At 36.0% G+C, this 27,051-nt stretch overlaps 2 protein-coding genes across 2 annotated transcripts in view; one reads left to right on the top strand and one right to left on the bottom strand.

Annotated features, from left to right (window-relative positions):
• Nucleotides 1-150: 150 nt before the first annotated feature.
• LOC149298792 (inter-alpha-trypsin inhibitor heavy chain H2-like) lies at nucleotides 151-15,891 on the bottom strand. The gene is made up of 21 exons (XM_089487092.1): nucleotides 15,802-15,891; nucleotides 14,605-14,658; nucleotides 11,800-11,832; nucleotides 10,652-10,824; nucleotides 10,099-10,203; nucleotides 9,513-9,675; nucleotides 8,912-9,019; nucleotides 7,939-8,064; nucleotides 7,198-7,314; nucleotides 6,797-6,965; nucleotides 5,976-6,101; nucleotides 5,093-5,274; nucleotides 4,540-4,725; nucleotides 3,783-3,922; nucleotides 3,309-3,481; nucleotides 2,910-3,095; nucleotides 2,354-2,467; nucleotides 1,743-1,941; nucleotides 880-1,052; nucleotides 608-719; nucleotides 151-298 (listed from the first exon to the last, which is right to left on the bottom strand). The coding sequence occupies exons 1-21, from the start codon at nucleotides 15,889-15,891 to the stop codon at nucleotides 151-153; spliced, it is 2,877 nt and encodes a 958-aa protein (XP_089343218.1).
• A 984-nt stretch (nucleotides 15,892-16,875) lies between these two features.
• LOC149298791 (inter-alpha-trypsin inhibitor heavy chain H5-like) overlaps nucleotides 16,876-27,051 on the top strand; it is a 42,323-nt gene continuing 32,147 nt past the window's right edge. Inside the window, exons 1-2 of the mRNA XM_089487091.1 lie at nucleotides 16,876-16,912; nucleotides 20,624-20,664. Coding sequence (XP_089343217.1) covers nucleotides 16,876-16,912; nucleotides 20,624-20,664 — 78 coding nt within the window. The remainder of the gene's footprint in view (nucleotides 16,913-20,623; nucleotides 20,665-27,051) is intronic.

Here is a 27,051-nt window from a genome sequence, read left to right as displayed (position 1 = left end):
GAAATATATTCATAGCTTATACGTTGCACGCTGTTTTATATAAGGCTGGTTAGGTATATTTAGGAAACATTAAATGCTATGAAATAGGCATACAATAAAATAGAATTCTTTATTTCTTCCTTCCCTTTTTTCCTTAGCAGGTAAACCACTTCAAGGGCGCTTATGGAAGCTGTAGAGATGTGGCACAATGTAGTCCTTGTAATGTCCATCAATGAAACCTTTCCCGTTGTTGTGTACAAACCAGCAAGGGACATTGGTTCCTAAAACATTGTTCGACTGATACTCCTTCTGCATACCTCTGCAAAAAGAAAATTAACATCAAACAAACACGTTAATTAGCATGTTTCAGCTCCACATTTATATTTGGTGCAAAGTGAATTGAGTCCTCAAATAATAACTTTCTTAATCCTTTATTTTTCAACACAGTTTGTTATTATTCTCCATGAAAAGATTCAGCCTCACAACCTTTACGTGCCAAAGGCATGGACAGGTTGGACATGGACAAGTTGCTGCTCAGTTCAATCCTGAACATCAGAAGCGGCCAGGACACCCTTGCTAGATTGCTCTTGCATAGCAAAGTACAGTCTGCACTAGCGCTAGAACTCACCTTGTGACAGTAAGAGTCTCGCCTTTAACGTTCATTGTAGCTATAGGCTTCTGTGAGTCCGCTCCAGGTCTCGTGTCATAGATACTGACTTCTGGTTCATTCATAAACTGGCCTAAACACACAACATAGGGTTTATACACTTGACAAATAACATTTTACACAAATCATAATAGCCAATTGCATTGCTAATTCAGTAAAAATGTTGAATTGCTACCATATGACCATTTGTAATTACTTTTTATACATAACCCCAGTACATATGAAAGCTTTACCTATTAAGCCATGAGCGGAAGTGGAGAACTTGCTATTAAAAGGAACATATAGACCAAGGAAGTCTACATTGACAGGGTGATTCTTCCAGACACGGTGCAATACAACCAGGAAGGACAGATGTTCATTCACTGTAATGGTGATATTGCTGTTCTTCTTTACACTCAGAGTGAGACTACAAATTGAACATAAAAAAAACTTGTGATTGTTCTTCTACCCAAGAAGCTTTTTCTCTGAATTGAGTAGGACGAGCATAATGGTGGACTGCAAAACAATAAATCACGTTGCAGTCTGATGGCATGGCTTAGTAGTTAATCAGTACACATTTTGTATGCCTAATGTTTACCACATTTTTTATCAACCAATCAAGACTGGTACTAGGTTAGAAGAAGCCAGAGACATCATAAAAATAGCGACATGTGGATCCCAGAGCAATATTGTTTACAAAGAGCAAATATGGACAAATGAAGCCCAATGCAGGTTTTTGACAATATGAGCAATGTTTGGACAATAGTGTAACTTTTAACTGCAAACTAGGTTGAATATCAGTGTAAGCCACTGGCGACTGACACTACTGAAGTTAAAAGGATTCAATTTCATATTTCTCAAAAAACGGTTATCACTTGGCGGCATGGTTAGGCAGACTATAACTAGAAACATGCCCGAGAGTTAATAAATGGGTAGAGAGTAGTCAGAAGCATGATAATTGAGTTGATTAGAGGCACTATAACTAGGCTACCCCTTTTACCTTCAAAAGGGACAACGGCAGGCCCACTTGCATACATATACATGTATATCTAGTTTTCAAATATCCTGAAAAATGGCCAGTCATATTACGCCAAGTTTCCTTTTAATCCAAACCCACCTATTGATCATCATACTGCTGGACTCAGACCAGGACATTACGCGGCTGTAGGACTCATCTTTCACAGTTATTTTCTCTGTGCTGATCTCAATCTTCATATTCTGCTGCTTAAAATACATGCCAATTGTGCCAAAATAGGAGTCCAGTTTTCCATCTTTGACCTTTTTGGCGGAAATAATTTTCCCATTCATTGCAATGCCTATGTAAAACATTACAGAAATAAAATATTTTAATAGTTTTTTTTTTGTTTTTTTTTACTAATCAAGAGACCATTGAGTTTAATTGCGATACCACAGTATTTTTCTCATTCTACATATAACATTGATTAGATACTTGTGTTTAGGAGTGAGATATATAATAAATACTAGACAAGAAAGCTAATTCATTTTTAAGAGCCTGGTACATCATTGCAGGTCTTGCAATATTAGGAAGGCTTGCAACTGTTTGTAGGAAGTAAGTAAGTATGTATAAGAACAATATAAATGAAAGAACATGTGCTTTTTTAGTAAGGTCCTCTTTCAAGGACCAATATTTCTTACCGAAATTATTTGTGTTAATATCTAAAGACAGAAATTTAACATATTGAGAAAACACACGGCATTGGGTCTTACCTAATTCAGGATCTGATACCAAGTTTAGCATAGTCCCAGGTTGAGAGTCAATATTAAAGCAGATGTCTAGTTGACTTACTGGCAAACTTATGATGAAATGTGGATCACCATCAACTAGAACACAAAGGCATCAATATTAAACATTGTCAAACAGATCATGCTGTCTTACTGTGCCAACCCGTCTTCTACTTTTGTAGTCCAGTGGTGGGAAAACATAATAGCCAGATCTTATAGAGGGTCTCCACAGTATTATCACATCTTGTTAACATTAAGCATTCCTTTACCAGCAATGTTACAGCAAAGGTTGCTTTTGTTTGCTGTACAAAAAGTTTTTTTTTGAATGCTTCCTTACTGCAGGGATGATAACAGTAAGATCTGAGAATTTTCCCAACCTGGGGTATTGGAATACAAGCAAAATTAATTGTACAGACATTTAACCCACACTTGCCCTTGTTTTGTTTTTTTTTTTTGTTTTTTTTTTAAATGCACATGTTTAGCATGAAATAATTTCAAAGAAAACAAAGCTAATAGAAGATTTGAGGAAAGAAACACTTACCTCTAACAATTTTCTTTGCCTCTGGAATTGGCTCCGTTATTCCGAGCTGCATTTGTGATTCCATTGCAGATTTGCTGATAATCATTATATGCGTGGCAGCCTCTTGAGCTTCAGAAGCCGGTACTGGTGTTGATAAAAGGAATGACTGTATGGGCTGAGACTGAACTGTTTTACCTAAAATCAAAGCTGTTCCAAGAAAACAGGAGAGATGTAACATTTTAAAACCACAGAAAATATTTATATATATATTCAATTTCGGTGTGTATTAATCAATGGATAAAAATTTTAATGGAAATATCACTAATTTATGTGAATATTTGGAATATATGGAAATAGAGAATGCTATCTGACGTATATGTGTTCCGGAAAATACATTTCTTTGTGTAAGGAAACACTGACTTTGACAGCAGCCTCCTCTGGGGTCTTTTGGAGAATCGGCCAGCATCCTCTCGTTTCCATTTTCACTCTCTATCAGCAGGGAGGTGAATGGGGTAACAAAGTGGTGATCAATGGATAGCTGAAGGATAGACCTTGTAATGTTTCTCTTCCCCTCAGCTGTAGAAGCCATGTTCCTGTAGGAAAAAAAACCAGGATAGTTAAAATTCCACCTTCAAAAGCCAAAGTAAAATGGCTTACGCAACTCTGATCTTCCTTATTGCCCTGGAAATTATATGATTCTCTCTTTTAGATTAGCTGTATAAATCCAAGAGCTGTGATTATTTGACTCCTGTAGAGAATAACATTAACAATCTCAATGGTCATAAATCTCGCCAATGTCTCACTGCATAATAAATATTTTGTACACTATATCAATAGAGTAAAACCAATGCTTAGAGACCCCTATTTAAGTAATGTGGCTGTAGTGTAACCTACCTCTCAGCTAAAAGCTGGTTTATTGTAAGCTGGGCCCAGTATTGCTTGGCAAAGTCAGGGAATGCATGCTTAGTCTCTGCAAAGAATTCATTAAGAGCTTCCACTTCGGTTATGGTGTCAAACAGTAGATCTGCATTTGCCTATAAATGATACAATGAATAAATGAATAAAACTAGTTAATTCTAGAACGCAGCTGCCAGTGGAGCATACATTGGGACATCTGACTAGGCCACACACTTGCAAGTGTACACACACCTGCATGCAACACACTTATTTACACATACATTCACACCACCACACATCATGTTTCATGACCCCTCCATGTTCCTGTCTCTGCAAGCGGGCAGATCCAACTCGCCAATTGCCCCATGAGATTGTGAACTAGAAGTGTTTCTCAGTGAGGTACAGCTTCAGTGATCACTGAAAAATGGGCACAACAGCGACTGATTGCTCCTGAATTGAGTAACATGACTGTCACCATGATCTATAGAGGTGACATCAACTAGATCTCATTTGTGAGCCAAAGTAAGAATTATTCACTGCGGGAGCAGCAAGAGAACATTAGTTGGCATCAAGTCCCACCTGACTAGTACTGTCAGCCAGACAATACTAGTTTTCTCAAAATTCTATTGGGAAATATATCATCAATAATTAAACTCCAGTATGTTAATGAGATGGGTGCTTGGAAAATAACTATGTTTAAAAAACCTGACATAGAAACAATATTATTTGATTAGCAAGTCATTAAAATACTTACAGAAGTTGCTTGGACCATGCTTTGTAAGGGTGACACACTTTCAGGTTTCAATTTACCAGCTACAACAATCTCATCTCCTCCAAAATAATTGTGAAAACTGTTCTGAGTCACATCTGTGATGCCATTCAATGGATAGTTAAAGATAATGTTCTTAAGTAGAGGAGTGGAAACTTTTCTGTAGAATTCCTGAAAGTTAAAAGACGTGAAAGGCAATTAAACCACTTTTTGCACAATATTAACTATGTATACAACACTGCATGATAATGATGTCACAACCATTCAACAAACATGTGAATGACACAACTTAAAGGGTCTTATTACTGTGCTTTAGAACACCATGTGCTACAGATGAAGCACATGGGACATCCTCAGTAAGGTATTGCTGAAGGAAGTTAATAACTTTACAGATTTCAGAATGTCTTGAAACTATCTAACCAAATCAACAGGTTATGTATAACTGAATACCCAAAGTGATGCAGGGAATACATCAAACAATATATTCTACCATATTTAACACTGTATCTTACTAAGTAATAAATCCTATAATAAACACCTTTAGTTGAGAAGCAGTGTCCTTGTTTCCATAAATCCTTTGAGCCATCCCATTATTCTCTTGGGACAGTCTTTCTAAGAAATCATAGTCCACATCGAATCCAATACCGAGGGAGTGTAGCGAGAAGTCATCTCTGTTATTTGCCTTCACGTTCTTCTGAATTTTGGATAACTTCAGTTCACCTAAAGAAAATAAGTATGATTTTAATATATACCCTATTAGCTGATAAATATTTGACTTTATAAAGTCACAAACATTAATTTAACCATTCATTTAACCATGTGGTCTTGTTGTAATTGCAACAGTGTCATTATAGCTAGAGATTTCGTCCATCCTAGAAAGGGGGCGAAATACATTAATGGCCAGACTGACTATGCATGTACTGTACTGTATTTGTTAAAACATTTTCTAGAGGTTAACTGTTTCACAATTGCGATTATTGGAAAGAATAGGAATGCAGGTACAGGGGCTCTCCATGGACACCTATTTAAACGTTATATACATTAAACAAATTATATACCTTTGCTGTTTCTCCATTGAAGTATAACGTTGGGACCACTATATACCCGTAATATGTGTTAGTTATGCACAAGCTTGTTGCACAGTTGTGAGTTTCACATAGCGACGTGATGTCATGATGTCACTGATGTCACTACTATTATTTTTAACGTAGTTAATTATTTTTCGTTTTTCTTCTGAGTGGGACTCCCTTTTCTATATTGTATGACTTGCATACCGGTTGGGCACAGGTGGTGGTATCTGCACCATTTCATTATCCAGGCACTTGATCTGATATAGTTCTATTTAACTATTGGTGTGCCACTATTCTTATGTTATACATTTCTTTAAAACTGATAATTCTCACAAAACGGATAATTCTTACCCACAGTGGGATCACCGTCTGATACCAAAATAATTAGAGAGACTGAGTTAGACTCCAACATCCCGAGATTGCTGGCTTCTTTCAATATAAATATTGCTCGGAGAAGAGCTTCATTGATGTTGGTACCTGATGAAAAATAACAATATAACAGCTGAATTGCTAGTTCTTCCAATGTGCTCAAGATCTATAGCCTTGTCATGCATTGTATGTCTGTTTGTATATTTGTATTTATTTAGCGGTACAAGATTTATTTACTACTTTACAGTACTTTTCCAGTATAATAAAAGGGGAGGTACGATATGTGCCATTGTACAGTGAGTATAGGGGTCTGCAGACATTTTTTATTGAGGTATATTAGGTATGAATACTTTAAAAAAAGGGTAGTAAATCTAGGTCTATTTACATGAGCTCTCTAAACAGGAAGCATTTTTATTAAATAATATTTATTATATTGCATTATTATATTACTATCATTAAATATAAACATGTATCAATCAAAATAACACACTTTGTACTACTGCATTTAAGTGGACAAAACACACAATTCTTGTTGCTTTTAATGTGGGAGAGTATGAACTGCGACAGAAACATTGTTGCCATATTGAAATAAATAAAAAAAATCCAATAGATTTTAGTTAGCCAGGCACAGTAGGGAGGCTTTTGAAACATTTATCTGAATAAATGCTGACCATTTCATTCCCAGTTACTATTTCCATGAGACCGCCATCTATGTTTTCATATTTGACCAATAACTATAGTTATATCACAACTACAATAGCCAATTAATGAGTGAGAAATACATTTTATTTTTTACTACCTACCTCCATTTGGTTGAATTCTTTGGATATATTGCTTAGCATCTTCTTTTTCTACGGTAGAAGCATAAACTAGCTCATCTTTCCAACATCGAATGTTGTGGTTGAAATCAATAATGCTGAATTGGTCATCAGGACGCAGGTCTTCCAAAATAGTTTTCATGGCTTCAACTGTCTGATAGAAGATACAGTAGATTAATCCTTGAGCATAGTTGGGTGTGTATGTATTCACCAAGCCCTGAGATCTAGAACTTGGGGCAGCTGTTCCACTTGTATTTTATCTAGCATATTGATATGAGGATAAGTTTACAACCAAATAAGTTTTACAAGAGTAGGATAATGTGTCAAACATATGAAGAAAAACTAGGGCCTAGCTGCCTTATTCCACCCAATATTTATTTTCTTACCTGTTTCATCTTCAGCCCCCACATTGAACCACTGACATCAATGACAAACAAAATATTCTTTGGAAGAGGAGGCAAGTTCTCAGGAGCAAAGAAATGGAGGAAATAACCGTTGAACACCTAATGGGTGAGAAAGGAAGAACCGTTGCCTGAAATCCCTTCTAATTCTTTGCCTAAAGCAAATGCAGACATGGAATACTTACTATACGACTCATGGTTTATTTTCCTAAATTATCACTTTATTGAATTGGTGACTTTCCATAAAAAGTCAAGAACTGTATTTTAAATGCATTAAATAAACAAAACCTGATTGTGATCCTGTTTCATAAGGAACACTGGGTTTCCTACCAAAAAACAGTAATTTCTTAAAGTGCCAATAAGTTATAATTTAGATTTATACAATCATGAGTACAAGTGTACCAGGAAACTGAATTATGTTGCTTTGAAGTATGAACACCTGGTTATTGGATTTTGGTGACATTCACACAGTAGTTGGCTGGACTTTGGGTGCATGCTTGCCTACACACTGCTATACAATGTCCCATCACATGCTGTGTATGCATATGGAGATTGCACAAAAAAAAACATATAATCCCCAATGTTAGGAAGCATTTAAGGCCTCAGTATGGGGCCCTAATAATCTACTATCTCAAAGTTCATAGATGAATGCCATTTATTTTATAGGCACACTGCCAAACAAGTGTAGAGTTCTTCTTCAACTGCTTCTTCACAACACATGCTTACCTGAAGATTGGTGCTTTGTTCTCTTTGGACATCATATTTCACCACAAGCTTCCCATCTACAGCTGTAGTGGAACAACTATTACATGAACGCTGCTGATCCACAGTTGGCTTGAAAGAAATGTGAGCCTTGTGTAACAATAAATAAACAAAAAACAATAATAAATAAAAATAATAAAGAATAATTAGCAGTTTGTGTTAACATCAGGTTGACCACCATGCCCCTTTCAAGGAAAACCAAATAAGAAATGGAGTTGGAGGATATTACTGTGTTCACTGCAGCCCAGCAAGAGATTCGTAAGATGGGAGAAGAGATACAACGAATGATGGCTCAAAGACATGTCACACAGTACCTGGTGAAGTAATGTTATTGGAATAATCTAATGTAGACGGGAGAGAATGTGGTTTGGAGTGTTGACTTAATAAAATGGTGGCCGGGAGGAATGGATTGTATTATCATGTACAAAAATAAAGTGAATGACGGCGCTTCTGATAAATATTTTGATATATAAAGTGAGTATAAATAGCTGCCAACACTTAACCCCTACGTGACAATAAAACAAACAAAAGAGAGTGCAGCGCTCCGTTTGTAATAACTCTGTATTAATAGTGTTATGCAATATTTGAACATATCCATCCTTACAAAATAACACCCACGTGCATAGTAAATAAAAAAAAAACAAAAAAAAAAACAGGTATACTTAGATTCAAATCACATGTGATGTCTTTTTTATTTACTATGCACGTGGGTAAGGATGGATATGTTCAAATATTGCATAACACTATTAATATAGAGTTATTACAAACGGAGCGCTGCACTCTCTTTTGATTGTATTATCATGCTGACTTCATAAACTTCATAAACTTTTTAATGTACAATTTAGATTCAGTTTAGATTCAGAAATACAAACCTATTACTTTCTAGCTTACAAAGCCCCATCACAAATATTCAAACTATTAGTTATTTTCACGTTACCTTCTTATCACCTTTAGTAGTGTGTATAAGGTTTGCAAATTCTGGTGTAATGGTTTTTGGCACATTCACAAAGCTAATCCCCTGAGGCTCGGAGATATAGACGTCCACCTGGAGAACAGAAACAGCCGTGAGACCGTTTATTGAAACTAATAGCAAACATTTGTGTACTCATCTATCCTTTAGAAGTATGGATTCCCAAATTAGACCATGAAATCAAAAGCACTGCTCACCAGTTTTGTATTAAAACCTTGTATCGTGTGATTTTAGAGTTATATATATATCACATAACTTGGGGACACAACTGTTACATGGCTGTATTTAATCAAAAAGACCTAAAGGTACAAAGAAACTGCCCCCCCCCCAAAAAAAAATAACACAAATTAATTTGGCAGGTGGAGAATACACAAGAATTTAATGGAACATGGACAAACATGGGGAGGAGATGGCCAAACATGGGTAAAGCATGACATGAGGGTTGATGAGGCTACTACCAACTCATATTAGCCATATAAAAGATATTCCATGCAACTCCTCTTTCATTTTATGAGGAAAGTAAGCTTGTATATCCAGCATGATTTTCACCATTGGCTTACTGTCTCACCTCAAAATGTTTTGCCAGTCTACCAGGCTGAAGATATAGGACGTGCTCGTAAACTCCCAAATTCCGACGGATGATTTCTTGGTAATGGATTTCAAACTCAACCTTGGTCCCACTGGGCACATTCAACTCAGCTTTAAAGTTTTCCATATCAAGAGAATTGGTCCTGTCAATTGCACAAATGTAGAGAATGATTCAATTTAGGCATATAGCACAGGAAACAGAATTGCTTCTCCAGCATAAACAGATGCTATGGACGCTGCATTAGAACTTGGGCCCTACAGCTTCCAAAATGCTGATGGAAGAGTGGAGGTGATTGTCACGCCCTTGGTTCATAAGGGTCCTGGTGACCCCCATTATTTTTTTCAAATACATTTACTTTTTTCTTCTTACTTATGGGGCTCCCATGTAACTTGATATCCCCTTGGAGATGGAAGGTGAAATAAACCAGACACCTTGGTTGTCAAAGAGAACTCATTCAGGGCAATGAATGATCAATGACTTAAAACAATCTGCAGAGCTGATTGTACATTAAACATTGTACATTTTAGCATACTGACAATATTAGTAATAAAATGCTCATGCATACCTCATTAATCCAGCTGCCTTGCCTCTTGCCCTCGCCTTAGAATACAAATTTCTTGCTACTGTCTTCTCCTTAATTGATCCACTAAACGTGATTCCATTGACATTCCTAAATGGTAAACACGCACAAAAAAGATTATTAATACAGATCACTAACAGTAGACATTTTTGAACCAATTGCCAAGCTTTTACATGCTATTGTGCATCCCAGTAACATGCAGTACGCAGAAAGAACTTAAGCATTTCTCGTATTATATCCTATGGGAAATCTTTTCCGTGGACTAAAACTCTACCTATGCTGATTCAATCAAATTACATTGTAATACACAGTAAATGAGACACAATACACTTAATTTTGAAGCGGTATAATACTTAAATATTACAGTTACATAATGTATCAAGTGCAAAATTGAGTATAATGCAAAATAGTGATGTCTTAATACTATAATCTCCTGAGAATTTTAGCTAAATGGGGGTCATCTCTAGAATCATCAAGTTTTAAAATAACTCACTAAACAAAGACTACATGAAAAATGATAACAAACATAAAGACTCACATAGTAAAGTTATTGATGAAAGCTCCTTTAGGAATCTGGATATCAAACACAAGGTTCTGTGCATGTTTGGCATTATTCACAACTTTGTTTTTTATCATGGTATTGGCAAAATGCGATGTGATGGTGGATTCAACTTTATAGCTGTATAGGGTGACTGAATCCGTTGAAAGAACCTATTATGAAAAAACATACGTAAAATTACCAGCGTTTATTAAGTGTCTAGTGGAGATGGATAGTAAAGGGTAGTTCAGCCTTAATTCTCTATATCATGTTACTATTTTTTTATATTAAATATGAACCAATGGCCAACATAACCATAAAATGCACACAGCATCTATTTAATCTAATTTAGTGGAACAATGTACATAACATGGTATAGTGATATTACGCAACCATACATTATAAATGTATTTATAACCAAGGTGCTTGTGTCAAAATGATAATATTTCAAGACACTGCAAGGAGATTGAATACATATTGATAAAGACTAAAAGAGAAATCATTTTAGTTTGAGTGCTTAAATTATAAAAACATGGTTGTAAAGGACATGGGACCACATTCTCATCCCAAAACCTCTATGGACCCAGACTACTGGAGTCATTCCTAAACATTTTACAAAAATAAATAAAAGGATCCAGGAACGTGGACAAAACAAGTTAACCAATTTCTTTTTACAAAGAGGTTTGAGCATAAAGCCAGTGGTTGTAATAAATTGTACTGCTTCTTTAATAGCTAAAATAGCTAAAAATGAGTTCTGGTTGAAGGTCAAAATATCTAATCCCAAACTTGGTCAAGTGGAGCAAATGAGGTAATAATATATTTATTCTAAATTACTGTTTAAGGACATAGTACTTTAATGGCGAAATGGACGATATTTGTCCAGTTAGTGTTAACCTAACCTAATGCAGAGAGGGTCAATGCTACACAGCATCTGTAGATGTGTATAGGATGAATACATTTACAATAAACATTATTATTTAAACATTTACCTAACAAACATGGATGTTCCCACCAGGCCTAATGGATGTCTGATAACCTTAACCATGTTTTCTTGTTCTTTCATATAGCAGGTGAGTGACCTACCAGTCATAGAAGCACACTGCTAATGGTTATCTAGCTGTGACCTTGCATGTTCAGCAGACACCTACCTCTTGTCCTTCATCTTCACCGTTTGCACTCCTCTTAAAAAAAATAAAAATAAAAAAAAGGAAAATTATGAATTCAAATTTTCATACATTAAAAAAAGCAAACAGGAAAAAAAGAAAAGAAAAAAATATGTAGTATTTCTATAAATTGTACACATATAATATACTGACTTATAATTGACTTATCAGACAGGATTTTAAGACACACCACTAGATTTTTATTGTATTTATTTTTCATGCCAACGTTCTCTCTGTTATAATGCGATAATTTTTTTGTTTGTTTCTGCAGTACTTCTTAATTTATTTATGATCTCCACAAAAACCTTATTGTGGGACTATGTTGTGGTCTATTCACTAAAACGTTCTCAGGAGAGTTTGCAGGAGAGTTGTGATTTCAACTCATTGACTTCATATTAAATTATAAAAGTCTAAGCCTAGTGAGCTCCTACTGGAGAAAGAGCTTGTCTATAACGCATGAGATTTCTTCAATGCCTCGACAACCAGTGAATAATTAATTATAGTTCATTAATTAACAGCTCCCCACCCCCTTAATGAATAAACCCCTCAAAGTATTCATTTAATACACTATACGTATTTCCTTCTTTTCATAGGTTAAAACGTGATAATTGAGATAATATTATTTGACTAGCTAAATATTTTCAGGTGAATTCTGGATTTTCAACAGATTGTTTATTGTTGTTGGGGAAGTAGAGTTCAGAAACACATATAGCAAAGAAAACACCAACATAACAATTAGTATAGACAACTATCCTTCTGTGCACTGCATGTACTGATAAGCCATTAAATTTTTATTCTCCCTTATTGCCCATTGTTTCCTATGACAATGAGCTTGACATTAATCTTTAATGGCTGTTAAAAACTGGGAATGGTGGTGAGTTGAACCACTGTGGATTAATTATGGATTCATATAATATTGTTTTCAAGCACTATTGTTTATTTAATCTTGTTTAAAATATGAAATGCTAATAAACATTTTATAATAATTGTAATTAAAGCAGATACTTTCGAATATACTTTCTAAATATTTATGTCAACTGGGTTTCAAACTTACAACACAAACATATTTTGATTCAGTAGAAGAATATCACTTTAAGCATTTAAATAGATGATAACTAAAAATATAAAATATACCCAAAAGTACAATTACATTAAAATTAATTTCCTTATGGGTCCCACGGAAAAGATTTCCTTAAGATGTAGATCCTTAAAGGCTACAAAGGCTGTAGCTATTGATGCAAACTCTGTGTCTGTCTAAGGCAAGGGCTCCACTAGGGCTGGACTGGCAATGGCGAGGCGGCCCTGGCACTTTAAGGCCAGCGGCCACCTGATGACATCTGGATATGTACGTTTATATGCTCAAAGCCGGTGGCCGCACGCAACAAGTGTGTGACACTTTGGGCCAGCAGCCCACCGGGAATTAGCCTATTGTGCCACATGGCCAGTCTGGGCCTGGGCTCCACCACTACTTTCTCTCTTATGTTAGCAAGCAATTACATTGAGGAAGGAGCCCAGGAGACTAGGATTCCAAGAACAACAGAAACCTTAGGGCTGGCACTGGCTGTATCTCAGGAAACTATTATGTGTTATAGACTTTTGAACAGTGATACATAAAAATGTCTGTTTCTTATCATAACTTTTACAAGACAATCTTAATTGGCAATATACTAATGTGAACACTGCAGATTTTGCAATAAACACACTTAATTAATACACAAAATAAATAAAAATGAAGCTAATTAGGAATATAAAGACCTCTAGCAACAACAATTTTAGTAAGAATAATCAATGATCAACACATTTAATAATTTCCACTGCTTGTCTGGTACAGATCAAGAGGAATTTTCAGAATGAATGAAGGAAAAGCTATTGTTCTGAAGACTTATTGGAATTTAAAGATGTGCTAGGGTTTAAGATACTATTTTTGAATCAATATATCTGATCTGCCCTCAGCTAATAAAAAGCATGATTTGACTGTGGTTTTCTGCATTTGTGTTCACCTTGAAAGGAACGCTATCCTAAATTGATCAGTATAAAAACCTATAACATCAGAATTTGTCAAAAATCAGTCAGCAGGTAGAAGTAAAGTACTAATTTTGGGGGGGGGGGGAAATCTAGTTACTTGTTTACTTCCACAAAAGCCACAACAGACTTATATAAGTTTTCAAAAAGTATTGTGCTCAGTCTCAATCATCCAGGCAATAACAGTTTGACATGAAAGTGACAACAATGGAGTCTTTAGGCCTGCCGATAATGGAAGTATTGGAGCATAATGACATTTATATTACCTACATTTTTTGTATACAGTGATGTATATTATGCTAGAAGAGAGAAATATTTTTATCCATGGGATTTACCATTTATAATGTCACTGACTCTAAACAGAAACAGTGCTTAGGTTAATCAGAAATCTACATCTGTTCTTCCTTTATTAGAGGACTTTAATTCTACTTTTTAGTTTGCAATATCATATTTTAAATAGTAATCCCTGATCGTTTTACTTTCAATTGTATGTCTCTTCAGCTGACATTGAATAACAAGCTAATTGTAACATAAATAACAAAATAATAGTAACACTCATGGCATTTTCAATGCTGGGTCCACTTGTGGTTTTGACTTAGATGTGACGGTAACTCAAAAATTATGCTATACAGATTATTATATTACATACAGTTATTACATTCGTACAAACCATGAAAGTGGTCAGTAATTACTCAATATCTCCATTACAATATCATTTCCTACACCATAGATTAAGTACTTAGTAAAAAAATGTATTTTTCCACATACCCTAATTCTTTCCCCGATGTTGGACTGCAACTCTTCCAGAAAATCATTGAGGTCCTAAGAGAAATGACATTTCTATATTACATAGCAGTTTCTACAAATACTAAACATTTTGGGCTTTACAATTTTTTTAAATAATACACATTTCAGTGTTTGAGAGGTAAATATTATGTCAAGATCTTAGCAAGAGCTGTATTAAATGCCCTCCAGCCCCTGCATTTCAAATCTTCAAGATACTGTTGAATAAAAATGTGAAATCCACATTATTTACTGTTCCACAAATGTTTAATTTCTTCAGAAGTACGACCCAAAGTTAACCTTGAAGTGAAACCATCAGGTCTGTATATAATATATTCAATTTTTAAAAATGATTATTATTTTAATCTGTTTTAATACTGGGACCTAAACTGTGTGAAAAGCTCCAACTATCCTGGAGAAGTATCGTGAACTGTAAAGAACTGAAGTATAATGGGAAAAAAATAAAAATTACAATGATCTGTTTTTATTACTAATTATTAATGGAGGGGATTTCTCATTGACCCTTATAGTGCATATAGTGTAATTTGCCCCCCTCCCCCCCCAATACACAGATTTTACATTTTGGGCCATTGTTCTAATCCTGTTTTATAAGCCTAAAAAAGGTTATTCTAGTTGTTAATTATTAAAATAGAGAAAAACCTACTATTCTAGCTTTTGGGAAAAAAAGGATTGATTGCTTTCCCAATCAGCTATTTAGGTTCTGAATATACAGATATGGAATATTGGGATTCATTTAAAAAAAGTTTATTGTATATGATAACATATAAATAAAAAAAGTTGATGTGGATTATGTTACAACATTATTGTGTTTCCTAGCTAATGAATGTTTTCAGAATAGGATAAACTGGTTGTCTAGCTTTGGGTCGATGATGGGATGTAATCTTATATGTCATAAAGCACTTAAGGTGCTAAAATTGTAAGAGGCCTTATCATACCCAGTACTAGATGGACATTACTAGTTCTAATTTATAACACATAACAGCCAGTGATAAACATTTAGAAAAAAAAACATTTTAATAGGCACATCACATTCTTCAAATATGGGCAAATAAATATTATTACTTAGATGGTTTATAGTAAGCCTGGTCCCAACCAACACAGTACCATACTCATTATATTATATCATGTTCTATTCCTGATTAGTTTCAGCAACATACTTACAGCAGAATCAGGATCCTCTTCTATAAATACGTCAAAAGCTCTGATTTCAGAAGCAAATAGTACAAGGAGCACACATATGGGAAGCTTCATCTTCCCTCTGTGTGCCAGAGAGATCGTCTCTGGTCTTCAAACAGGAAAATGTATTTCAAATAAGGCAGAACACAGTTCACCATGGATTTTATAAGTTCTGGGTTTTTTTCTCAGAAATGTAAAATAATAAACTTTGATCTGACCCAGAGCAAATATTTGTTGGGTAAAGCAAGTCAAAGAAAGGACAGGGACTCAGAGGTTGTGCAAACAGACAGTTTTACTTTATCTACTGGTGATAAACTGGAGCCTTCAATTGTAGAAATATAGCTTTCCCTTTTTTTTTTTTTTTTAAGTTATATTTTGAACATAGCCTTTACATAGTAAAACTACCATGTGCAAAATCACAAGGAATAAGACCATACACACGCATAACATTTAAGAGAGGTTCTAAATATGACCTGTTTTGGGGAGCTTATACAAGCATTAGTAAAATCTAATTTCTTCTGCAGACAGGTATATGTACCTACATACATTCTATACATTGCTTTTCAAATTTTGAAATAAAGATTTAATTATGTTAATTTAATAATGTAATTTAGTACTGATAATGATTTGAATATTGACAATTAGTATTGGCTCTGCTATTTAATCGCAGTTGAAAACAGCATTTTTGTTGAACACGTGCTAATGTGTAGAGTTACTCGGTTGCTTTTGGTGAATACTATCGATTTCTTACAGCAGTATTTACAATAAACAAATGTGGCTTCCACCAAAATGCAGCTCTGCTGATAACATTCTCTCCCCGATCCTCCACTCGGGACAGGATGTCACCAAAAGCACCATCATTTCATACTAAATATGGTGGTGCTTTCTTTGAGGTCCTATCCTCTGATTGGAGGATCAAGGAGAGGACTTCACCAGAAGTGCCACCATTTGGCGGGTTATGTCAGTGGAGATGCAACCAAGATAGAAGATTGAAGATAGCAGATTGAAGATAGAAGTGAGCAGAGAATTGACAAGATAAAAGATAGACGATGAAGAAGGATGTGGTTGGCAGAAGCAGAAATGGTCGGCAGAGAAGGTAGGGAAACACTTAGATACTGTGAGATAGAGTGAGTGTGAATGAGAGTAAATGTGGGCACAGGCAACAAATTTCAATCCCAAATTAAAAATGCCCCAGAATTTTCAGCCGAACCAAATAGTCAGGGAACATGATTCGTCTGAATCATCTTTTTGCACATGTCTAAAATGTATATATATACTCAGCAATGAGTAAAAAAAAACCTATGCAACACAAAGATTCATTAACCCACAGGTCCCTTACAAGTTACACATACCAAAATTGGAAAATTTAGAGTAGACTCAAAAGTGAAGAGTGCACAGGCTCAATGTATACTGTAATTAGTAACACTATTAAGTCAATATTTGTGGATTCTCAAATATGAAATATATTTTTTTATCAGTTCTTACGCTTATGCTAATAATATATAAAAATACAAGCAATTTTACTTTGTCACCACTAGGTGGTGCCAGATGTTTAAACATTTTATATATACCGTATATTTATATACCATTACATAAGCAGGGCCGGACTGGGACTGAAAAGCAGCCCTGGAAACATTTGGAGAGCAGCCCCATATAGTTTATCTTGCGATCGAGCTCTTATACCCACACGCACCCCTTATACATACCCGAGTCACACTATTTGCCGTACAAATAACTATAAAACATTCTTTTTATCATATTATTTGTATTAAAATACCAGAAAGCAAAACTGTTAAAAGGCCCTAATAAATGAAATACATTACACATAATGGAATCAAAACATTTACTACTGCAAACATTTTTAGATTGAGACATTTTTTGTTTTTGTTTTTATTTCCTTTTATTTGCCAACCTGCCAACAGCCCCTTCTACCCCCTTTTTATTTTCTTTTGCACAGAGCCCCATGTCAAGGAGCTTTCAATTACTTAAGTTAATAGAACCTGATTAAGTTAGTAGAATCTGATGTCTTTTCGTATTGCAGGGTACATCCAGAAAACAAACACAGATCAATTCTGGTGGAGTGCCAGACATCTGCCCCAGGCTTGCCACTCTGCCCCCTTTTAACTACCTATATGCCCCTCTGCCTCCAGAAATGCCTTATACCCCCTATATGCCACTCTGCCATATAGGGGGTTAAAAGGCATTTATAGAGGCAGAGTGGCATATAGGGGGTTAAAAGGCATTTATAGAGGCAGAGTGGCATATAGGGGGTTAAAAGGCATACCATGGGGCACTCCAGAAAAGCCTTATACCCTCCTATATGCCACTCTGCCCCATGATATGCATTTTAACCTCCTATATGCCACTTTGCCTCCAGAAATGCCTTGTAGCCCCTATATGCCACTCTGACTCCAGAAATGCCTTATACCCCTATATGCCACTCTGGCATTTAGGGGGTTAAAAGGCATATCATGGAACAGAGTGGCATATAGGGGTATAAGGCATTTCTGGAAGGAGAGTGGCATATAAGGGGCATAAGGCATATCAGGGAGGCAGAGTGGCATATGGGGGGCATAAGGCTTTTATATAAAAAAATATTATACAGTTTGTTAAAAAAAAAAAATTTGTTTATTTACCTTCTACTTCTTCCACTTTGGGGCTTTTTCATCCAGGCCTCCGTCCTCTGGTAGCTGCAGGCCGCCGTTTTCTATGTTGACAGGATGTCAGTGACAGGACATCCGGTGCTCCAGCAGTCTGAGTGTGAGGGGGCGGAGCTTTCACCCCTCACGCTCCTCCCATCACTATGCGGCCATCAGATTAATGGAAATTTAATCGAAACGGCCAATGCGTGCTGACACCGCCGGCCGGAGCTACTTTAATTCTTTTTTTTTTTAAATTGAATATGCCGGATCGGCTTGCCATATAAAGTAAAATAAAAAAAGCATTAAAGTAGCTCCGGCCGGCGGTGTCAGCACGCATCGGCCGTTTCGATTAAATTTCCATTAATCTGATGGCCGCGTATTGATGGGAGCAACATGAGGGGTGAAAGGTCCGTGTGAGGGGGCGGGGCTTTCACCCCTCACGCTGCTCCCATCAGTAGGCGGCCATCGCACACGGCCACTGAGTGCTGATGCCGGCGGCCGGCGCTGCTTTAATACTTTAATAAAAAAAGAATTGAAGAAGCGCCGGCCGTTTAGATTAGATTTGGGGCAGCCGCCCGGCCTACGGATCTGCCGGCCCACCGGGAAATTTCCCGGTATCCCGGTGGGCCAGTCCGGCCCTGTACATAAGTTATGGTGGGTAAAAGGTGATGGAAACCCTTCCACTTAAATTTAAGGGGTAGTAGAAGTATTATTAAACACTCATCTACAGACACCAGACAAGCCAGAAGGCTTGTTTTTCCCTCAGAAATATATATATATATGTCTATATAAACACACACAAATACATACACACTATAGATTTTAGAGGGTTGTGCATCCCGTTGCAACTGCAACATTGAATTTATTAAAGTATCGTATTCAAAATATACATCTGTAGACAATTATAATAGAGTTAGTTTCACCTCCCCCGGGTTAGCCCCCCCATATTAAGAATTTTTACAAAAGATCATTGCATTTGTTAGATCTTTGTTAGATCAGGTTTGATCAACTGTTTTTTTCGTTAGATCTACTCTAAAATAGGCAATATTAACAATCTTTAATAACCCGTAGCCAGCCCCCCCTCAACAAAAATTTCAACAAAAAGTTACTGATTATGATAGCTCTGCGTTAGATCAGGTTTGATCAGACAAAATTTTTGTTAGATCTAGTCTAATTACTGAGATAAATTTTTTTATGGATTTTGGTAGATATCCGTTAGATCCAGTTAGATCAACTGTTTTATTCGTTAGATCTATCATGCAGAAGGCGGTATTCACAATCCTATTTTGTGTGCGGGGGATGGGTATACATACGAGCTGGCCCCCCCTCAACTGAAATTTGGAAATAGGATTGTGAATACCGCCTTCTGCATGATAGATCTAACGAATAAAACAGTTGATCTAACTGGATCTAACGGATATCTACCAAAATCCATTAAAAAAAAATCCAAATTTCAGTTGAGGGGGGGCCAACTCGTATGTATACCCATCCCCCGCACACAAAATAGGATTGTGAATACCGCCTTCTGCATGATAGATCTAACGAATAAAACAGTTGATCTAACTGGATCTAACGGATATCTACCAAAATCCATTAAAAAAAAATCCAAATTTCAGTTATGGGGGGGCCAACTCGTATGTATACCCATCCCCCGCACACAAAATAGGATTGTGAATACCGCCTCCTGCATGATAGATCTAACGAAAAAAACTGTTGATCTAACCGGATCTAACGAATATCTACCAAAATCCATAAAAAAATTTCCAAATTTCAGTTGAGGGGGGCCAGCCCCCCCTCATTAAATATGCAATATCTCAGTAATTAGACTAGATCTAACAAAAATTTTGTCTGATCAAACCTGATCTAACGCAGAGCTATCATAATCAGTAACATTTTGTTGAAATTTTTGTTGAGGGGGGGCTGGCTACGGGTTAGCCCCCCCTGAAAAAGATTGTTAATATTGCCTATTTTAGAGTAGATCTAACGAAAAAAACAGTTGATCAAACCTGATCTAACAAAGATCTAACAAATGCAATGATCTTTTGTAAAAATTCTTAATATGGGGGGGGCTAACCCGGGGGGAGGTTTAGTTTCTTATAGAACATTATATAATTGTATTCTAAGTTGTGTTAAAATGTAACACTTAACATTTTTTTTTTTTTTAGATATTTCCAGTATGGGACCTGATTCAATGATCCCTCTAAAGGTTAGCTGGATTTAACAGAGGTGAAAAACACATGGTCAACAATTCAATGAGCTGTCAAAACCCACACGTGTTGTAGATAAGGGGAACAGCCTCCCTACAGAAGTGATAGAGGCTAATGCAGTGAGGGAATTTAAACATGCACGGGAAAGACATAAAGCTTTCCTAAATCTAAGACAAGACCAAAGATTGATTAAGGTTTGAGTCTTTACATTAGCTCAATTCAATCTGCTATGCAAAAGTTACTGCACACTTTAAACTGATACTTATTATATAGATTTTGTAGATGAAAAAGGAAGTCCCAAAATGTGTAGCCAGGTCTAAATATACTGTAACGGGGGGGGGGGGGGGGGGGTGCTAGTGTGCAATACAGAATGGTATAATGTATGTAATGCAGGGTTAATATGGATTTCATTTATATTAAAAAAGTAGGTGCTAGCAATTTGCTAAAATATGTCAATGTAAAGTACAAGATGGTTTGCACCAGTGAAGATTGACAGAATTTGGCATGAAGCCCAGACAAGTGAATCTTCATAATTGGTTAAGGCATCTTGTTTAGTATTCACATACGTATGGAAAAAAGTTGTACCATCAATAGGATGATAATGTGTAGGCTTTTAAATATATATATATATAAATATATATATATGTATATATATAAACAGTTAAATTGAAAATAGGAAGTTGTAAGTAACTGTGTATGTAAGGTTGAACAGTTTGTTAAAATCGGCACTTGTTACTTGACTACATGTGCTAGGAGCTGAAAGGCAAATTATTTTTTTTTAAGAATATTATATCTCAATAGCTGATGAAGGCACAAGAGAACTTTAAAAGGAAATACCGGTACTTAACAGAGGGTAATTTCTAGAGATGACGCACAGTGAAGTTAATTATGCTAAACTTGGAGAATGGAAAAATCCCTGAACTGTCACATTTCACTGAAGTCAAAATTGGAGCCAAGATGGAAGAAATTAATTCTGCATGGCTTGTTCCAGTGCAATGACATCCCTTGTGTATCTAATGAAAAGGTTTGTATTTGGTTTCAGACACACAAACACAACTGTAATCCCAGAAGGAATAGGTAGTGCCAGCCAAGACCTAATTGAGAGGCAATACATTTCGCTAGGAAGATACTACCCGGTTTATTGCGGAATTACTGAATTAATCCCCATTCTTCATATTACTGTGTCCAGAACATTTGACATATGTTTACTGATGAGTTGCAAGTTATTTATTTAGATGTGACATGCCATTTTAACAATTTTAAGCCATTTTAACCATTTTGAAGATGTTTCAAATACAACCACATGCCTATTTCAGACAGTCACCTTACACTCCTATGCTCCTGGACACTACAAAACCTGTTGCAAAGAAAACCAAGACAGAAAATAAAGGGCCAGCAAAGAAAAAATAAAATAGCTAGAAAATATAAATGCAAACTGATATTATTATTATTATCTTTTACTTATATAACGCCAACAATTTATACAGTGCTTCTTACAATAGAAATATTCAAGGGGTACTATAAGAAAAAAATGATATATTGGGGAGAGATGTATCGCAAACTTACAATCTAAAAGGATCGGGGTGAAGAGAAACATAAAGTATGGAGATAGGGGAGAAGTAGTGTGGGGTTGTATGACCGAAATATGTAAATTGTTAAACATTCTTCCAATTGTATGTACTGCAACTTATGCAAAAGTACAACATTTAGGGACAAAATCTTATCTACCCCATTCCCTATTTCTAACAACTCACCCCGTTAGAGAATATCAGATACTTTTAAGTATACGTACTTAAAAATGATCATTGGGTTCATCAATTGATGCTATATGCTGGTGTTTACAGACCATGACAGTTAATATATGTATAATCCCCATTTCTTTATGGCAAATAAAGAGCAATTATTGCAAGATAGACATTGCTTGACATTTTAGCAGTTAGTATGCTGGTTTGCAAACCAGGAATAACCTTCAAAAATAAACATTTATGTAAAGCAAAAGTTATTCAACTATTTTTCTGGACCTTTGTCACATTTCAAATCCACCAGTTCAAAATATCCCCACAAAAATGTATATTTCTGGAAAGCTGATGCACCAGGTAGCATCTGGGAGCTTGTCTAAACTATTACCAAAACAGAGTTAAGAAATGGTATAGGTTAAATTATCTAGATAACGTGAATAGAATAACCAAAGCTTAAAAACAGGTTTGTGCCCTTATACGTTTTTATTTTATATAAAGTATGTTTGCTTCCCTGTATTTTACTAAAATTGCTACGTTTTAAGAAACTTTTGGTTTTGCTTTTTTTGGTGGTAGTGTATATGAGTTTCAGAATATAATTTCCATTTTTTAGCATAACTGTGATTGCCTGTTTTGATCTTGTGTCTAAGAACTTGTCATGCAGGTCTTTGGCCACCAATCTCCTATTGCCCTAAAGGGCACTTTTTCCTTATATTATAGAGTTGGCTCATCTCAGTTAGATAGACATCCATAAGATATGATTAAGTGTCATAAATATGCTAAAAAAGCCCCCACACAATTTAGGGGAAAAACATGTGAGTTTGTGGTCCTAGTGTGTATCCAATGGATGGTTGGGACCTGTGGCTTAGTGTTGCGCTAGGAACCATTGGGTAGCAGTCCACATGGAGGCCCCTACCACCACTGAATGCATGACGTTTTATGCTTTTTTAACTCCAAAAGGAACATTTTCTTGCCACTAATTTGGCTGCTAATCATCAGACCATGGAGAAGGAAGGCAGCTGCAGCTCTGTACTATAAATTAAAATATTCAGATCACTTTAATATTCATTTTGCTTTAGTGGTACTGTCAAGTAAGAAGCTCAGTGATGCTCCAAGAACCTTCAACTATGTATGAGTTATAGTCTACAGTCATAGAAATACTAATAGAAATAGATTTCACAATTACACATATTTTACATCCCTGTAACTACTGTAACAAATGCCAGCTCTGCAATGCTGCCGTATGATGTTGAATAACAATCTTCTTACAGATATCTTTGACACAAGAAGTTAGTCTTAAATTGAGTCTTGTAATTCCATGAGCCTCATGATAAAAAGTGAACTTTACATCCACTGCTGGTTGTATCTGATGAGTGACATTGAAACAGCTGCTGTGAACTTATAGAGGGTTATGTATCAACATGCCAGTGATTTGCTTTGGTGAATAGTTATTGTGTTATGTAATGTTAGTGTACTTTCCATTAGTCATTCCTTCTCTTTTGCCCAATACATTACTTTTAGCTAAAGTTAACATGTAAACAAAAAGCATGCCAACATACATTTTTCCAACATGCGTGTGACAGTGTGGAGCTAAGTTGGTATGTCATCTGGAGAAAGCAGGTGCATAAACTGATCCATCCATGTGATATAAAAACAATGCACTTTGCTATGCCATGTAATTGTGTAACAAGTTATTCCAAAAGGCCAAATTAAGATAGATTAATTGTACAGCATTTCGAATTTTCTATTTTTTTTAACCAGAGAGTTTACTACAGTCTTTCTGAAAAGTGCAAAAGTACAAAAGACTCCCAGCAACATTATCATATGGATTTTACTCATAAATGTTTTAGAACATTAGAATTCTCAGTTTTCATACAGACTCAATACTTAGTGGTTAATTCACATATAAAAGACTGTACAAAACAATGTTTTTTGTGTATTTGTCTTTGAAATGGTCCAATAGCTTTCCTAACATCTACCATTTACAGTTCATTATAATGTACAGACTACACACAAACCATAAAGAAACACTAGTTTACCCGAAACATACAGTCCAAGTCTCTTAATGCTGATCATCCGATTTCAAGTATACCCTGAATAGACTTGGGGCATCTGTCCCCTTTGGCACCCATTAGCCACACTGTTGGTATGTAACAGGTCCTTTTCAAGGGGCCCTTTTTTGTTATATTATATTCTAAGGATTCAATACACAACAGCTGTTTAGGTTACAGGCAGATTAATATATCCTAGGTTATTTAGTTATTTTTCAGTCTTATGCAAACAATGAATCAGTATTGTTGCTATTTGTGTTTTCAAGGTCAGCAATAGCTTTTGACATTTCTTCATAGCAGATTTAACAAAACATTTACAAATAAATTCACTGTGAGGAAAGCCTTGGTGAGTAGTCATAACTGACCCAAATTAAAAAAAGAGGTGTTCAAGTAAACCTGTAATAGAATAGAATGTTTAGAATAGGTAATACATTAATAGGGACACTTTATATTACAGGAGCAAGCAGGCTTAAACTAATTTCATCTGAAGCCTGCTCAGAAAAGACCAAACTGACCTAAGAACAAACATTAGATGATAATTGCCAATAATTGTCCCATTTGGTAATCACATAGAAGAATCCAGGCTAGATCTTCAAACTAGAATAAAAGCTAATTTAATAAAAGGAACTGGGAAAACCAGAGATGCTATTATCTTTTCTGAGTAGTTTACAGTAGTAGTAGTAGTTTTTACAGTAAGGACAATAAGTCTGTACAGACGTTTAACCCCTTCGTGACAAAGGCTGATTCTATTTTTTGTACCCTTCGTGACAATGGCTGTTTTATCGTTTCTGCGGTGTTTGTGTTTAGCTGTAATTTTCTCTTAACCCATTTACTAAACCCACACAAGTTATATATTGTTTTTTTTCAGGACAAGAAGGGCTTTCTTCAGACACCATAATTTTTTATATATGATGTAATTTTCTATAATAAAAATAATAAAATATGACGAAAAATTGAAAAAAAAAAATAAATTCTCACTTTTATTTGAAAAATCTTTTATTCATCATAAAAAACTACTGAAAAAACCTGCTAAATAGATTCTACTATTTGTCCCGAGTTTTGAAATACCCAATGTTTTTATGTTTTTTTGCTTTCTTCTACACGTTATGGGGCAATAAGTACAAGTAGCGTTTTGCTATTTCAAAACCATTTTTCTCTGAATCTGGTAATTCTGTCTCCATGTGGTATTTGGGGCATCTTTGAAGCCAGCAAATTAAATTTACCCCACCAAACCATATATTTTTGAAAACTAGACACCCCAGGGTATTTTAGATGCTGATAGTTTAACCCTTTCCATGCACTAATCCTACCACCAACCCTTGTCAAAGTTTGTGATAGTAATTGTTTTTGCTGTTTTTTAAACATACTTTGTACTTCAGGTGTAAAATTACAGCTCCTGGTATGTTGTTGCTGTCACACAACACCCCGATATGTGTTCAGCAACATCTTCTGAGTACATTGATACCCCACATGCATGGGTTTGTCAGATTGTTTGGGGGCAAAAGGGCCAAATTTGGAACATGCCTCCTCAGCCGTATACCGCTGCATGGCAACAATTGCAGCAAAAATAGTGGGGAAGGAAAGGGTTAATGGCTCTAATAAAAAAAATTAAAAAAACCCTAAAAAAAAAGTACAAAAAAAAAGTAAAAAAAAATGTAAAAAAAAAGAACCCCAAAAACAATTGCCACTATGCAAGATCACTGTTTATGCAGTGATCAATGGCAATGAAGGGGTTAATATTAAATGGGTGGCTCTTATAAGAGCCTTTGGATCAATATATATATATATTATTGAGAATACCTGAAAACACACTGATCTGTCTCTCTCCCTCACTAGAAGCAAGTGAAGGAGGGAGGCAGATCCAATACTGATCAAAGGCAATGTTTAGAAAACATTGCCTTTGATTTATCAAATCATGATCACTCTTATGAGTGATCTGACCACTAGGGGTGTTATTCACTGGATGTCCATGACATCCAGCAACACCCCCCCCCGATGATGACAGCAGGCTCCGCCCCCGGCTTGATGGGCGCCGCCATCTTGAAACACCGCATGTGTTTCGAAGACGCCCGCACCGGGAAGGTAAGTTGAGCATTTAGGAAGCGATCGCGAGTCGCTTCCTTTGCTAAACAGGTGTTGCAAAGATGCCTCGATACTGAGGCATCTTAGCAACACAAGCTAAGCAAAGGAAGCGACTCGCGATCGCTTCCTAAACCCGTTTTTCGGCGGCGGGCGCCGCCATGTTTGAAAGACGTGCAGTCTTTCAAACATGTTTTTTTATTTGCTCCTAGGAGCGATCGGGGGGGGGCCGGGAATGTTTTTTTGGTGTTGCTCAATGCCTCGATGTCGAGGCATTAGAGCAACACCGTTTGAGTGAAAAAATCGATCACGGATCGATTTTTTCACCCGTTTAAAGACGTGCCGGTCCTGGCACGTCAATTGTCATAATCGTCACGATTTTCGGTGACGTGCCCGGACCGGCAATTGTCATCAAGGGGTTAAACTGCAACTGGATGAATACTTGCAAAAACATAATATTCAGGGATATAATCTTTAATTATGGGGAAACAGCTTATTGATCCAAGGAGAAATCTGACTG

Source organism: Sceloporus occidentalis, unplaced genomic scaffold (genome assembly GCF_023333645.1).
Source record: "Sceloporus occidentalis isolate IW3139 unplaced genomic scaffold, rSceOcc1.0.p SCAF_31, whole genome shotgun sequence".
Lineage (NCBI taxonomy): Eukaryota > Metazoa > Chordata > Lepidosauria > Squamata > Phrynosomatidae > Sceloporus > Sceloporus occidentalis.
This window is presented reverse-complemented; position numbering and strand designations above follow the sequence as displayed.

Coding starts and splice junctions, on each gene's coding strand:
- LOC149298792 (XM_089487092.1), bottom strand. CDS start 15,891: ATGAAGCTTCCCATATGTGTGCTCCTTGTACTATTTGCTTCTGAAATC. Junction 4,726..5,092: donor ACACTGCTTCTCAACTAAAG/GTGTTTATTATA, acceptor TTTAACTTTCAG/GAATTCTACAGAAAAGTTTC. Junction 299..607: donor GAGACTCTTACTGTCACAAG/GTGAGTTCTAGC, acceptor TTCTTTTTGCAG/AGGTATGCAGAAGGAGTATC.